At 42.7% G+C, this 17,349-nt stretch overlaps 1 protein-coding gene across 2 annotated transcripts in view; it reads right to left on the reverse strand.

Annotated features, from left to right (window-relative positions):
• Positions 1-17,349, reverse strand: part of MCAM (melanoma cell adhesion molecule) — a 172,579-nt gene that overhangs the window by 104,180 nt on the left and 51,050 nt on the right. For both annotated transcript variants that reach the window (XM_075840087.1, XM_075840088.1), the window contains one exon: positions 7,957-8,081. In XM_075840087.1, the coding sequence (XP_075696202.1) occupies positions 7,957-8,081 (125 nt within the window). The remainder of the gene's footprint in view (positions 1-7,956; positions 8,082-17,349) is intronic.

Here is a 17,349-nt window from a genome sequence, read left to right on the forward strand (position 1 = left end):
ATGATGTATGCACAGATAGCACTGCCTCCTTGTCTCTACCTGTACATGATGTATGCACAGATAGCACTGCATTCTTGTCTCTACCTATATGCACATAAATCACTGCCTCGCTGCGTGGTAAGTCATGCTGTAGACTCATTCCTTCATTCATTCATTCATGCACACAGCAGTAAAAGCAGGAACATCCTGACAGCGAAGCCAGAGTGGAAAAAAAACATGCTAGCTAAACTAGAAATTACAGGGGTGGTCAGGGCACGGGGCGATTTTTCATACTGAAGACCTATCCGTAGGATAGGTCATTAGTATATGATCGGTGGGGGTCCGACATCCGAACTCCGCACTGATCAGCTTTTTCCGGCTGCCTCCGGGCACCGGATGTCCGTTCCGGAAGCAGGCCATGCTGCAGTACTGCATCTCTGCTCTTATTCAAGTGAACAGAAAAGAAAATGAGACCTATTCAATGTATACTTATATAATTATTCAATGCATTCATAGTTCTATTTAGTGCATAATTATCTACAAGCACGAGAGACACTGGCACACACTGCTCTCTCTCCTCCGACTGATGCCCGTAGGGTGCTCGTGCTCATCCCAGGTCTTAAAGGGCCAGCACGCACACCAGGAACAATCACCCCTAACCAGTCCCAGCTAACCCGGGACTTTAAAAGGACCTCTGCCGATTTCCTCATTGCCTGAACAATGTCAAGTCTAACCCTGTGTTGGTCTGCAATGGCTCCCAAGCGTTATCCTGTATTTTGTATCCGTGTTCGGTGTCAAGTCCAGTGTCCGGTGTCCGTGCCAAGTCCAGTGTGCCAAGTCCAGTATTTGTGACGACTTCAGTATCCGTGTCTGGTGTCCGTGTCATGTCCAGTGTCCGTGATGACTTCAATATCCGTGTCTGGTGTCCGTGTCCAGTCCAGTGTCCACGATGACTTCAGTATCTGTATCTGTGTCAAGTCCAGTGTCCGTGACGACTTCAGTATTCGTGTCCGGTGTCCGTGCCAATTCCAGTGTCCATAACCACTTTCATATCCGTGTCCGTGTCAAGTTCAGTGTCCGTGATGACTTCAGTATATGTGTCCAGTGTTCGTGTCAAATCCAGTGGCCGTGACAACTTCAGTATCTGTGTCCAGTGTCCATGCCAAGTCCAGTGTCCGAGATCACTAGAGTATCCGTTTCCTGTATCCAAGACAAATTCCGATTATACAGCACAAGTCAGTTTCCGATAGTCGCGCACAAACCAGCTTCTGATTATCCGGCACAAGCCAGCTATCCAGGTACTCTCATCCTAGTGACTGTTATTGACATTCGTTTGACCAGCTGCTACTCCGTTACGGCAGAGTGGCCCAGTGGGTCCACATTCCCCACAGTCGTGACAGTTTGCCCAGACCATGGATCCCACTGGTCAATCTAGGACGCCGGTCCAAGTAATACAAGCGGACATGCAAGATCGCCATGCACGCCAGGATCAGCTTCTACAAGTGAACAACTCTATTGCCACACACTTGGATGTTGCCCCAGTTGCTACTCCACCACCCACCATCACTCCAGTCAGTTCTGGATCCGGAATTTCGTTGCCACTTCCACCTTGTTACGATGGAGATGCAAGAACTCGTCGAGGCTTCCTCAAACAGTGCAAGATTCACTTCAAGATCCACTACAAGATCCAGTGCATGCACATCTTTTTCCTTCTAATCTGACAAGTTGCTTTCATTATCTCCCTAACTCTCTTGCAAAGCTCTGGCATGGGCAAACCCTATATGGGAATGCGAGGGGCTGGTATCTTTCAACCTACAGTTGGTCAGTTGGATACTTTTCGCATTGTGTTTGAAGAACCAGGCCAATCGTGTTCTGCCGCTGCTTCGCTTTTGACTCTCCACCAAGGAGAATCGACGGTAGGAGAGTACACTATACAGTGCCATACTTTGACAGCGGAGCTTGCCTGGAACAATGAGGCCTTGGTGCCAACCTTCTGGCAGGGATAAGCCCCTCAAATCAAAGATGAGCTGGCGGGTCGTGATCTCCCGTCTTCCTTGGATGCTCTGCTTCTTCTGGCTACACGGATCGACATGAGGTTCCAAGAACGCGCCTAGGAAGTTTGTCAAGAAAGAAGGTCCTACGGAATCGCACCTAAGTTCCAGAGACCTCTGCTACCTCCTTCGATTGTTGTCCCTAAAGAACCTAGGCAGGTGGACAGAGTTAGACTGTCTGATCAGGAGCGACAGCGCAGACGTGGCCAGAGGTCCTGTCTCCAAATTGTCCTTACGATTGTCATATTGAATTGCTCCCTGAAGCTTCACTTCCTCGTGGATGGGTTTATCCTCTCTCGTCAAGGAGAAGAGGGTTTTTTTTTCAGGAAGTCTACTTCTCCAGCCGGAGCCGGATTCTTCTTTGTAGAAAAGAAAGATGGATCTCTCCGGCCTTGTATCGACTATCGTGGTCTAAACACAATCACTGTCAAGTACCTCTAGCCGCTGATCTCAGGGCTCTTCGACAGAATTTGTGGGACAAAATTTTCACAAAGCTGGATCTATGCGGGGAATATAACCTGATCCGTATCCGCAAGGGTGACGAATATAAAACCGCATTCAACACCCGACACGTTCACTATGAATATCTTGCGATGCCCTTTGGATTGTGCAACGCTCCAGCTGTGTTCCAGGAATTCGTACACAACATCTTCCGGGATCTACTGTATGTCTGTGTGGTGGTATATTTTGATGATATATTAATTTATTCACTAGATGTGATGACTCACCGGAAGCATGTTCGCCAAGTCCTGTCACGGTTGAGGGGGAATAACCTCTATGCCATACTTGAAAAGTGCGTGTTCGAAAGAAAATCCTTACCCTTTCTGGGCTATATATGTAAAGGATCTACCAGACACAGCTTCTGTGCCGACGCCCGTGTTTAATCAGTCTGCATCTGCTCCTAGGTCTGATAGAGTGACTCGATCTGCTACCACTCAGGCTGATAGGCTGAGGAGTGGGAGAACCTATCACAGCCTGGCCAGACGGAGCTAGCTCCCGCCCTCGGTCTATTTATACCTTCATTTCCTGCTCTTCCTTTGCCTGTGATTCTGTCTGGTTTCCTGGCTCTGCTGTTCCTGCTAGTACTATTGACCTCTGCTTCAAATTGACCCTGGCTTTACTGATTACTCTCCTGCTCTGCGTTTGGTACCTCGTACACTCCTGGTTTGACTCGGCTCGTTCACTACTCTTGTTGCTCACGGTGTTGCCGTGGGCAACTGCCCCATTTCCCTTAGCTTCTGTGTACCCTCATCTGTTTGTCTGTCATGCACTTATTGAGCGTAGGGACCGTCGCCCAGTTGTACGCCGTCGCCTAGGACGGGCCGTGCAAGTAGGTAGGGACTGAGTGGCGGGTAGATTAGGGCTCACCTGTCTGTCTCCTTACCCCGACATTACAATATAGTTTCCGATCGTGGACTCAAGATAGATCCAAGGAAAGTGAAGTCCATCTTAGAGTGGTCACGTCATCAAGGTCTCCGTGCCGTATAGAGATTTCTTGGCTTCACAAATTTCTACTGCCAGTTCATCCCAAACTTCTCATCACTTTCCGCTCCTATCTCTGCTCTCACCAAGAAGAGGCTGAATGCTAAAGTCTGGATCCCTGAAGCAGAGTCGGCATTCACCAACCTCAAGAGAGCCTTCACTTCTGCCTCCGCTCTTCACCCTCCTGATGTTTCTTGGCAATTCTCGTTGGAGGTTGACGCTTCTTCCATTGGGGCTAGAGCACTTCTCTTTCAAAGAAACTCCAAGGTTAAGGTGGTTTCCTGTGGTTTCTTCTCAAAACTCTTCTCTACTGCAGAACGAAATTACTCCATTGGGGACCGTGAGTTACTCGCTGTCAAATTAGCCTTAGAAGAGTGGAAGTATTTGCTAGAGGGGGCTGCTCACCCTATTATCATCTACACTGATCACAAAAATCTCACTTATTTACAGTCTGCACAACGCCTGAACCCTCGTCAAGCCAGTTGGTCGCTATTCTTTGCCAGATTCCAATTCCTACTCCATTTCCATCGTGCTGATAAAAATATAAAGGCCGATGCACTGGGTCAGTGGTTTAAGATAAATGACTCTGAAGAGGATCCACAGCATATCATTGACCCTTCTAGGATTATTTCTGTTAACTCTGCAGATTAAAGACATTCCTTCTGGAAAAAATTTTGTTCGTCCTACTGACAGGAAGAAAATTTTCATCAGGGGATATAATTCAAAGTTGGCAGGGCAATCTGTTATTCGTGAGACTTGGGACTTTATTTCTCGTCACTACTGGTGGATCACGCTGCCCAAAGATGTTTACTATGTCTCCTTGTGTACCAACTGCGCCCAAAATAAACCTACCCATTCCAAGCCTGCAGGTCTACTCCCACCTCTGCCTGTTCCTGATGGTCCCTGGCAACATATTACCATGGATTTTATTACAGATCATCCTCCTTCGGCCGGATGTACCACTGTCTGGGTCGTGGTGGATCTTTTTTCCAAGATGCCACATTTTGTTCCTCTGTCTGGCCTTCCCTCAGCTCCTTGCCTGGCAAATGTATTGTTTGACATATTTTTTGTTTGCACGGATTACCCCTCCATATCGTGTCTGATCGTGGTGTACAATTCACTTCTAAATTCTGGAGAGCCCTGTGCAAACTTTTGGATGTGAAATTGGACTTTTCTTCTGTGTACCACCCATAATCCAACGGCCAAGTTGAAAGGATTAATCAAGTGCTAGTAAATTGTCTTCGTCATTTTATATCTGTTCAAAATAACAATTTTGGTGCATCTTCTTCCATGGGTCGAATACTCTTACAATAATCACACGAGTGAGTCTACTGCTACATCTCCATTTTTTATTGTTTACAGCCAACATTCTCGTGCCCCTTTTCCAGCACCGGCTACATCTCAAGTGCCTGCAGCTAATACTTCTTTCGGAAGCTTTCTTCAGGTCTGGCAGCCACCCGGGTCTGCGATCCTGCAGGCAGTGAATCACATGAAGAAATATGCCAGAGTCAAAGTCTGGTTGTCTTCTAAAAATATTTGTCTGAAAATTCCCTCCTACATATTCGCTCCAAGATTCCTTGGTCCCTTTGACGTTCTGCAACAGATCAACGCTGTGTCTCACAAGTTACTTCTACCCCTACCCTCAAGATTGCCAATTCTTTCCATGCGTCCCTCCTGAAGCCTGTGGTCCTCAACCAGTACAGTAAATCTCTGGGCTCTGCAATTGCCCCCAGCGGTTCTTCTGGTGTCTTCAAGGTCAAGGAAATCCTGGACTACAAGATGGTAGGGGGAAGACCTTTTACTTGGTGGATTGGAAGGGTTTTGGTCCAGAGGAGAGGTCTTGGGAGTCTGAAGAAAATGTGGATGCCCCAGCTCTCATCAAGAAGATTTTCCTACACTCTGTACCTAAGAGTGGGTACTGTAATGCCCGCAGTCGCTGACCGCTGACATTCCCCACATACCGGCAACTACAGGACTCTGAAGCCTTGCCAGTGTCTCCTTCCCCAGAGACGGCAGCGCACACTGCTCTCTCCTTCGGCTGATGCCCGTAGGGTGTGCGCGCTTGTATCCTCATTGCCTGATAACTGTTGTATCTTACCATGTGTTGGTCTGCAAAGTTTTCCAAGCATTATCCTGTATCCGTGTTCTGTGTCAAGTCCAATGTCTGGTGTCCATGCCAAGTCCAATGTGCCAAGTCCAGTGTCCGTGACGACTTGAATATATGTGTCCGGTGTCCATGTCAAGTCCAGTGTCTGTGACGACTTCAGTATCTGTGTCTGGTACCGTGTCAAGTCCAGTGTCTTTGACGAATTCAGTGTCCGTGGTCTGTGCCAAGTCCAGCTTCCGAGACGACTTCAGTATCCATGTCCTGTATCCAAGACAAGTTTCATTTATCCAGCACAAACCAGCTTTTGATTATCCAGCACAAGCCAGCCTCCAATAGTCCGGTACAAGCCAGCTGCTGATTATCCGGCACAAGCCAGCTGTCCAGGTACTCTCATCCTAGTGACATGTTATTGACATCCATTTGACCAGCTGCTACTCTGTTACGGCGGAGTGGCCCAGTGGGTCCACATTCCCCACAGCCATGACCAAGGATATTGGAAATCTTACCACAAATTGGGGCATAAGCTGACACAAAAGGAATTATTTTCTGTGCATTCTTTTTATCTTTCAATAAAATACATCGTTCTAATTTTTTAACCTTATTTAGAGCTCTCCCAAGGATCGGTTTAGGGTAAATTTGTTCTAGCAATTGATCACACATTGTTTTTAACCTCTCGTCTATGATTTCCTCATCTGCAACCACCCTCTTAACTCCCAACAATTGCCTATATGTGAGTGATTAAGTAGTCAATAGTAAGTAGCATTTCATCACCTAGTAAAGGTGCAGTTTAGGAGAATGCTACTTAATGCCAATGTTTAAAGAGCTTGTCTACAAAGTCCGGCTGCTGGAACACTTGGCAATCAGCTGTTATCACTGGATCAAAACAGGAAATATAGTATTGAAGTCAAGGGATTACCATAGTCAGGTTTATTTTTTATCTAATAGAGGGGGCCTTTATGACCTTCATTTGCCCTGAGCTGTGGGTCTGGGCAAAATGTACTTTGCATTTTATTAAAAAAATACTAAATCATATAAACCAATCTATTACTGAGCTTATCCTATTTCCCTCTATTCTCCTCCTCTTGGTCCCTGTCGGGTCTCTTTCACACATTTTGGTCAGTATTTTGCTTCAGTATTTGGTATGCCAAAACTAGAAGAGCAACCTATGCAGAGAACTGTATAATGGAAAGATTTGTACCTCTTGCGTGTTTTGGACCCACTCTTGGTTTTAAAATACTGATGCAAAATACTGACCTAACTTTTGCACGTGAAAGAGATCTTTGTAACGTGTTTCCTTATGTGTTCAAACAGTCCCTCAGACCATTTGCACTTTTGAATGGGGGTAATTTAACCTAAAATATAGTGTATGGCTATAAGAAGAAATCTATAATATGTCTGCAAAGTCTGCAAGCAATAAGCTTGTGTAGGCAAAGAATCTACTCACACGGTGCAGTAATCTTATGGTTTATTGCCATGCTTATAAAAACATTTGCTGCAGAGTTGCAATGTTTTGCTGCGATTTCACAGTAACTGCGCCATTAAACCACGATTGGACTGCACCGTGTGAATATTCCCTAAGGGTATATTCAAATGTAGCAGCTGAAGTGCAGTTAAAAACCATGCATACCGGACTCCTGGGATGACGTTTCATCTCATGTGGCTGCTGCAGCCAATCACAGGCTGCAGCATCACATGGGCTGCAGTAACATCACAGGCGGCCGGGCAGCTGTGAAGAAAAGGAGCCGTAGTTATGAGAAAGCCAGGGGTGTAAGTATAGACTTTTTTATTAAATGTAAACAGAAAGAAGGTGGTTTTTCAGAATTGCAATTTTTGCAGCGGAATTGCAGTGTTTCCACTGCAAAAATCGCAATATTTACTATTTGTTGCGGGTTTTGCGGTCTCTATGGCAACACCAGTGAGATAAGTATTTGTTTGTTTGTTTTTTTCACCTCTGTTTTCCGCAGCAGAGATTCCGCACAAAAATCTGCACCACAATTTGGTGTGTTTTTTCGGACGGAATTTCCTGCGGGTTCTAGGTCACATACGCTGCATACTTTTAACGAGCGTATCCGACCTGTGGGAACATACACTTAGAGCAGAGTGTTGGTGGCTGTATTGCTGCAGCTGTCCGCTTGGTTAATCATTACTTTGTGCAATCCTATAGAAAAATCTTTAAGACATATAAATACATATATGAGACGTTGCTGACATACACAAGGTAACACATTATTTAAATTAACATACATCAATTTGAGATAAAGAACGATGTTTGGGGGATTATTCACTTCTCTTTAGAACAGTTTGAAACAAGTGTGATGGTTATTTATGGTTACTTACATAGAGCCACTGCAGTATGGGGGTGCTGGAATTATCACGGCTGTGCACGTCACACGGAAGAGTTACTTTATCACCCAGCATAACCCTCTTCTCTTTGGTTAAATGGTCATGTTGCCCTTGTATCCCTGCAAGGAGACCAAGTGAAAACACAATAAACAAATATAGCTCACAGACTTGCAAACTCAGCTAGCTGAAATGGAGGATATCTACATGTGAATATATATACAGTGAAGGAAATAAGTATTTGATCCCTTGCTGATTTTGTAAGTTTGCCCACTGTCAAAGTCATGAACAGTCTAGAATTTTTAGGCTAGGTTAATTTTACCAGTGAGAGATAGATTATATAAAAAAAAAAAAAACAGAAAATCATATAGTCAAAATTATATATATTTATTTGCATTGTGCACAGAGAAATAAGTATTTGATCCCCTACCAACCATTAAGAGTTCAGCCTCCTCCAGACCAGTTACACGTTCGTTTCAAATCAACTTGGTGCCTGCATTAAAGACAGCTGTCTTAAATGGTCACCTGTATAAAAGACTCCTGTCCACAGACTCAATTAATCAGTCTGACTCTAACCTCTACAACATGGGCAAGACCAAAGAGCTTTCTAAGGATGTCAGGGACAAGATCATAAACCTGCACAAGGCTGGAAAAAACCATAAGTAAGACGCTGGGTGAGAAGGAGACAACTGTTGGTGCAATAGTAAGAAAATGGAAGACACAAAATGACTGTCAATCGACATAGATCTGGGGCTCCATGCAAAATCTCACCTCGTGGGGTATCCTTGATCCTGAGGAAGGTGAGAGCTCAGCCGAAAACTACACGGGAGGAACTTGTTAATGATCCCAAGACAGCTGGGACCACAGTCACCAAGAAAACCATTGGTAACACATTACGCCGTAATGGATTAAAATTCTGCAGTGCCCGCAAGGTCCCCCTGCTCAAAAAGGCACATGTACAGGCCCGTCTGAAGTTTGCAAATGAACATCTGGATGATTCTGAGAGTGATTGGGAGAAGGTGCTGTGGTCAGATGAGACTAAAATTTAGCTCTTTGGCATTAACTCAACTCGCCGTGTTTGGAGGAAGAGAAATGCTGCCTATGACCCAAAGAACACAATCCCCACTGTCAAGCATGGAGGTGGAAACATTATGTTTTGGTGGTGTTTCTCTGCTAAGGGCACAGGACTACTTCACCGCATCAATTGGAGAATGGATGGAGCCATGTACTGTCAAATCCTGAGTGACAACCTCCTTCCCTCCACCAGGACATTAAAAATGGCTCGTGGCTGGATCTTCCAGCACGACAATGACCCGAAACATACAGCCAAGGCAACAAAGGAGTGGCTCAAAAAGAAGAACATTAAGGTCATGGAGTGGCCTAGCCAGTCTCCAGACCTTAATCCCATCGAAAACTTATGGAGGGAGCTGAAGATCCGAGTTGCCAAGCGACAGCCTTGAAATCTTAATGATTTACAGATGATCTGCAAAGTGGAGTGGGCCAAAATTCCATCTAACATGTGTGCAAACCTCATCATCAGCTACAAAAAATGTCTGACTGCTGTGCTTGCCAACAAGGGTTTTGCCACCAAGTATTAAGTCTTGTTTGCCAAAGGGATCAAATACTTATTTCTCTGTGCACAATGCAAATAAATATATATAATTTTGACAATGTGATTTTCTGTTTTTTTTTAAATATAATCTATCTCTCACTGGTAAAATTAACCTAGCCTAAAAATTCTAGACTGTTCATGTCTTTGACAGTGGGCAAACTTACAAAATCAGCAAGGGATCAAATACTTATTTCCTTTACTGTATATATATATATATATATATATATATATATATATATAAACAGGCAACAACAGAAATGTGCAGGACTCTAAACTAAAACAACAGTAAGATATTATTCGTTCTCTATATACTTTAGCTAAATAAATAAATATATTCTGAAAATCCTGACAATATCCGCTAATATTCCACCGGAAATGCATGTGAATGGGGTATTGTATATTAGTGGATTCTGCACTGAAAAGCCGCGGATTAGCTCAATTGAATTATAATTGGGGCCAATCCACGTGCCCACCCACTGGCCAATCCGCGGCTTCAGCTATACATTTCTGCTATCTTTAGGAAATCCCATCAATGTTTAAGTTCTGGAGAAACCCTTGAATGCCATGTTGAAACGAAATATCATGAGTTTTCGGGTGGAAAAAAGCAGCACAAATGTGCAACTTTTTTCGTTTTTATGTTGCAGGGCCGACAGGTTTACTATAATTCATGCCAGAAAATGGTTAAATTAAAGCAGAAATCTACGCCATATGCATAGCAGCATAAATTTCAGTTTCTAATGCATGGACAGCCTAACACGAGCTAAATTTATTAACAGCTGTGTGCCGCCTAATAAATTTAGTGCATCAAATTCCAGTGGGTCCCTGTTTAAGACTGTCGTATAAAACGCCAGTCTTAGTAAATTCCCCCCATGATCTTCAAAAGACTTAGAACAAGCGAGTAGTCAGCATGCCAACATTATTAGATAACATTCATAATTTTGAAAAGTATTTATAGCTAAAAAAAAGAAAGTGGCAAGGTCTAAACCAGTGCTTCTCAAACTGTGAGGTGGGCCTTACTGGTCATGCTCCCCCCTCTCCAGTTGGTGAGACGCAGCTGGGGAGGTAGTGTTTACAAAACTGAATATAAGCTACAAAGATAATTATGGCTTCAAAAGACAAAAGATAAATCAAGCAACAATTTTCATTTTGGCAATCGACTTTGACCAATTGTGGTAAAGGCCATGCATCACCATGTTCTGGCTAGTGGGGCTCGAGTAGAAAAAGTTTTAAAAAACCCAGGTTTAAGCTACTGATGTCTAAGAATGATATAAAATGTTTGGAATAAAAATAACACATTGGTGACATCCATGGACAGATCAGTCAATAGCGCAACTCTTAGAACAAGAAGTCCCATTATAGTTGGTGTAAAGCAAATACAGCATTCCACTGTAAGACCATCATACAACAGTTAAATGGTGTTATTGAGATGGTATGAGCATGCTTTCTTGCCTTGACCTTGGTAAAAAAAAAAAATGTCTGGTCACCAATATAAGATTTTGAAAAGGCTAGTCAAAGTCTAGGTAGAGAGATTGTGTCCGTTCACAAAAAGGGCAGCTCAATGCCAAAACCTACCAATGTATGTGAATGAAATTCAAAATTCTACACAGAAGATTGAGCTAAAACTACTTAACATCAGTGTCAAATACTGACAATAATATTAATAGAAAATGATAGAAAATGTTTAGCTGCAATTATAGCTGGTAAAGGTGGTGGTTCTAATATTGGGCCATGTGGACAGGATAGTTACTCGCAGTTTATTTCTGCCACAGGGTAAACAGCTGCCATGAAGGGCAAACCCGGACATGAAAATCAGAAATTTTTCACATCTGAGTCGCACCCGTGCGGGACCAATTTTCACAGATCTCTCAGACTCTAGTCTATTGCAGGATCCGTGTAAACGCACGAAAATAGGAAATATCCTATTTTCTCACAGGCTCTTCACATGCTCTGTTAAAACATCAGCCGTGTGAACAGCCCCATTTAAATACATGCGTCCATGTTACGCCGTTAATAAAACTCCCATCACATGAATCCATGTCCACCAGCCTGAACTGTTGACACCTGACAGGTAGGGTTCATCGATTCATGCTGCTTCCCCAACTATCTAATCCTCCCATCAGCACGGTGCAACAGAAATTCAGATTCATCTGATCAGGCAATATTTTTCACTGCTCAGTGATTCAATTTTGCGCTCTTTTGCAAACTGGACTCTTGCCTTTTTGTTTCTCTTAGACAATGGCAATGGCACTGGAATGGGTCGTCTGCTGTTATAGCCCATCCATGCTAAGGAACGACAAATTGTGTGTTCGGACACGTTAGCTGAAGCACTAGCTACAATTTGCTTGACTGTTCTTCAAGACTTTTCTTGACATCCTCCTCTGACCTTTTTTGTTGACAAGTATTTGACATCCACAGGAACCCCTTTCGCTGAATGTTTTTACTCCATAAAACCATTCTTGATATACTCTAGACACCATAGCAAAAGACAACCTCACAAGGTGGCAGTTATTGAAAATAGGCCCCAGCTAGTCTAGCTCTGATGACCATGAATCGTTCAAAGTCACTCAGATCACTCGATTCTCCCATTCCAATGTGGATTCACACTGAAATTGATCCATGAAAACTTGGTCACTTGGTGTTATGCTCTCTGGGGTCACATGTCTAATTTCCATACACTGAAGCTCCAATCGTGAGAGGGCAGGTATCTCTAATAAAGTGGCCATTTAGTGTATTTATTTTTAAAATTATCCTCCGTACCCCCACTGCTGGCCTCTGTGGATTGCCACCGCTTTGGTGTTATGGTCTTGAGGCATGACTTGTCGTGCAAACAGGCAGCGATTAGCATTAAACCGATCATCACATCAAGGTAATAACACTAGAGCTAAAGAGGGGCTGGTGGTGGGGGAACTAATGTAAGTCTGTAACCTTTTTGTATTTACTCCAGTTGCTTATACATCAGAAGCCATTAAGGAACACCAGAACATCTGGGAAAATATTTTTACATGATAATGTAACACAAAATAATAAATGATTAGCTTTGAATCTTAAACTTTCTATATTTAAAAAAAATATAACAAGATTTTTTCGACCCCAATCACACAAGCGATACATGCATGCCCACTACATAAACACAAAAATTCAGACTGCATCAGTTCCTACAGACAGATCCTTGTATTCGTGATGTATAAAGCTCTATTCTTAAAGTCCTTGGGGATAAAGTGTAAGCGAGGGCTCAGGGAAGTAGAGGAAGGAGCTACTTCAACAAACCTGAGATGAAGTTTTCCTTGAAAAGAGACTTAATGCTTTTAAGGTCCATTAAGATATGTGTTTTAATATAGTATTAGGAACTCAGGTACTTCGCAACAAGAACACTGGCAGTTTCATTTATCTTATTACATGAATTGCGTAAGCTGCACCGTGAGTTCAATTCCGCAGTCAAATCTTCATGTTATGTCTTTGAAGGGATGGTCAATAATGTAGTATAAAATTCTAAAAAGAATACAGTAACTAGGTGTGAGCCCCTAAGAGCCAAGGAAAATGTTTACTTCTTGGTCTAGGTCCTGATAAACTACATCAAATGTATCCTGTGACATGTAAAAAGCACCAGGCATTCCCATTGTCTTCAGTTAGGAGTCTTAAAGGAATTCTCTGGGCAAAACAGATCCACTGCATTATGCCTAGAGCAGGCCCCCAGGGGCCTGACATGACATCGGATTCTCTTTTTGGTGTGCTTTGAATCCCTGTGTCATGAAATGCCCCTAAGGCCCTGTTCTACACATAACACATAACACATTGTATAGGTAAAAAAAATACCTTTAAATTCAAAGTGGTTGCTTTGGACATATCCTGCTAATAATGCAAAGAAATATCTAAATAAAAAATATGTAATATTCTTACTGTTACAATTTTGCTCTGGTTCCATACCACTGCTCCCCACTAGTCCCTATTGGGTCTGTGTATACACTGTGTGAGTGATTTAGGCTAAATTTTAACAATATATTTAGATTTTTTTAAATTTTACTACGTTTGTGCTATTACTGGGATTTGTTCAAATCTCTGATAACCCTTTGAATTACAGAAATGGATGCAACATTTTAACGCTCATTAATTTATGTGTTTATTGTTCAAGGTTTGTAGCTCCATTTTTCTAATATAGCATCCTGGATCTCCTGTTTCCTTTGCTTCAATCTGTAAATAAATTGTAAATAATAGGTACTTTTTTTTGTGGATATACCCTTACTGTATAGTAAATAGGGCTAAACAGAGCAAAAATGTCTACTATACATGATGTTAAACATTGTCTGCTGAGAACGGAGTCAGAACAGCAAGGAGAGCAGGAAGGAAAAGAGGGACCGTTCTTTATCATAAAGGAAGCTAGCAATCCATACGGAATACATCTGAGTATCCCACGGAATGTAAATACAACACGCTTGAGGTTATACTCTGGGGATTCCCTAAACTGAATGCCCGGAATATGTGTTATATCCATTGGGGTCATTGGAAGAGAATGTGCCAAGAAGTGGTTATGACAGGATAGTGTGATATAACTAGTGCTTTTCATTTAAACAACGAATCAGTAGTAATACAGAAGCACAAAATATACAAGTAATTCTATGTACAACTACTTAGAATGAGCAAAGTACAGGTAATGTTAGTAGTCTGCAAAAAAAAAACAAAAAAAGAAAAAAATTACATTGCAGGACATATCCAGCACATATTGAGGTAGAAAAATTGGTATATTTATTAGTCTATTCAAATTGACTTGGCTGTTGCCTTAAATACATTTTACAAAAAAACGATGCACTCATTAAAAACCTTATATTGAGTAGTCTACTCAATATAAAGTGCAGATCGTATGAACACAAGATTAGAAGGTTTATCGTCCCATCCAGACGTTGCACTGAATATTTGTCAGCAGATTAAAAATACTCCTCTTAGCATTTTTACTGACTATTTTTAGCCAAGGAGGAGTATGTAATTTGTGGTAATGCAATTTAATAGTATATTAGCTGAAAAGACATTTAGTGCAATCTTTGTATGTGTGTGTATATGTATAAATCCTATACTGTCAACACTTCAGTAGAACTCAGTGTGACCAAAGCCTTTACACTACAATGTGGACTGACCGCAGTGTTTACAGCATACAGCTCTATAACAGCATATACAGTATACACAATATATGTTATATTTCTCTCTATATCATTAACCTTCATCAGGGAGGTTTTACTTGAGTAGGATGGGGGAGTGGCATTTCTTTCGAAAGCCCAGTTCACATGTTCTACACTCAAATCTGAATCAAATCCGATAAGAATCCGCCTTTATAGCAAATAAAATGGGTTTCCACAAGGTTTACAGAAAATTTCCATGCATATTTAATTTTGCATGCCACTGATTTTAAAAGATTCTGCACAGAAAAGCAATGGATTAGTTACAACCACTAAAATGGGGCTATTCTGTGTGCGAATCGTGAAGATCCACTGGCATATTTGCAGCAGAAATCCAAGAGCCAGCCACAGATTTCTGCCACAGACTTTTTTTAAATCCACATTGGATTTGCCTATGGTAAATCCTGAATGTGCTTCTGTAAACTGTTTGACTGAGCCGCCAGTGCAGGTCTGCCAGGTGGCTCCTAATGATGTCACGGAAGTGCACACATAGAGCCTTTACAGGCTTTATGTGTCAGCGCCTGACTGACTTCATTAAGACCCTCCGGGCAGTTCCACGCTAGTGGCTCAGTACGGGAAAATCAAGAGGTACGTAAATATTTTTTTTACCTCCCATATTGAGCCGCCAGTGCCGTACTACCCGAAGTGGTTTAAAAGCGTTCAGAAGCCTAAACAGGTGCACCTGTAGAGGAATTATTGTGATCTCAAAACACTAAATTGCCAATAGCAAATGAATTAGCCCTTGTTTCCCAGCTACCTATTGAGTACATTGAGTAAAGGTGAACTTAAAATTGTACTTTTATTTATTCAAATTTAGGAGCAAACATACACACACACACACACAAACGGTTACAATCAGAACGCGGTGTGATGATCTGAAAAGTGGTAAAGTTGGTTTATAGTGTATCAGATCTTGCTGCAGAGTCTATGTAATGCAGCTGAGATACCACCGCTCTACACAAGTAAACAAAGACAGCGGCTTCAGCCCGCTTATAGTAGAACACCAAATCTCAGACACCACATTAAATAAAAATTATTTGAATATCCCACTCGAAATGTTTCACCACTGCTGTGACTTCCTCAGGGGTATAGGGGCTTATGGCGGCGAACACTGACATCTCACTTATTTATGAACTTCCCATCAGCATCACCCGGGACAGAACATCTCACAGACCAATTAGAGTAACAATAGCCGGTCGAGCCCTCTCCGGAGTGCTATAGACAAGTGCATCCTCCAATCACAGAGACAGAAGCTCAACCAACCGGTATCTGTCTAGCACACATGCGCCGTAATGTTAAAAACGGGCAACAAAGTAACAAGTGTGAGTTCCGGTCCACTGCGCATGTCAGTGGACTTAGTTTTAGACAGAATGGATATTCACTGTAAGAAGTCACAGGATAATTTGTGGAGATTAGTCTTATTGCAGAGGATAGTTTCTGATTGTATATAGTACCAGGTGGTATTTGTAGCTATTCTCCACTATCTGCCACCAATACTAACAGGTATGTGTCCCTTATAAGCTAGCAATCTCTGGCCCTAAATAGTATATTAAGAATAATAAAAATAGGGAGCAGGTTTTCCAAAAACCTTAGGAAATAATAGTTAGTAAAGCTGTTAAGGATCTGCCAGGCACAGCTTCTGTATCCACGCCCATAGGTAATCAGTCTGCACCTGCTTCTATGTCTGTGAGACTGACTCCATCTTCCACCACTCAGGATGGCAGGCTTAGGAGTGGGAGAGCCTATCACAGCCTGGCCAGACGGAGCTAGCTCCCGCCCTCTGTCTATTTATACCTGCCTTTCCTGTTCCTCCTTGCTTGTGATTCTTCTCTGTTGGTTTCCTGACCCTGCTGCAGCTTCTTGAACTACTTGTCCCTGCTTCGTATTGACCCTGGCTTACTGACTACTCTTCTGCTCTGCGTTTGGTACCTCGTACACTCCTGTTTTGACTCGACTTGTTCACTACTCTCCTGCTCTGCGTTTGGCACCTCGTACTCTCCTGGTTTGACTCGGCTCGTTTACTACTCTTGTTGCTCACGGTGTTGCCGTGGGCAACTGCCCCGTTTCCCTTTGTTCTGTGTTTCCTTCTCTGGTTGTCTGTCGTGCACTTACTGAGTGTAGGGACCGTCGCCCAGTTGTACCCCGTCGCCTAGGGCGGGTCGTTGCAAGTAGGCAGGGACTGAGTGGCGGGTAGATTAGGGCTCACTTGTCTGTTTCCCTATCCCTGTCATTACAAAAGCTCTACATTTTTGGCATGAGTAGACAAAATGAGCAACGCCCAAATGGATAGGAACCGAGAGTGAGCGATGGAAGCCATGTACTTTTCAATGTAGATGGTCTAGAGTAATGGCTATGGACCAAGAATTCACTTAGATTTTTACCTCTACAATAGGTCACACTTTGGGTACTAAATAAGACATCACGTAAGTCAGAGTCAGCCAACAAAATGGGTCTATGCTTTGTGTGGATTTCTTTAGAGTTTATAGAGTATTTGGTCTGGTTATTCAAAAGGTCCATTCTACTTGTCGTCATGGCATAGGCTTTTTTTGGGGGAACCTCGTGCATCTGAATTTCCTGTATAATTTGTCAGATTATTTTTGAAGCCAAAATTAC

The sequence above is a fragment of the Rhinoderma darwinii genome, chromosome 10 (assembly GCF_050947455.1).
Source record: "Rhinoderma darwinii isolate aRhiDar2 chromosome 10, aRhiDar2.hap1, whole genome shotgun sequence".
Lineage (NCBI taxonomy): Eukaryota > Metazoa > Chordata > Amphibia > Anura > Rhinodermatidae > Rhinoderma > Rhinoderma darwinii.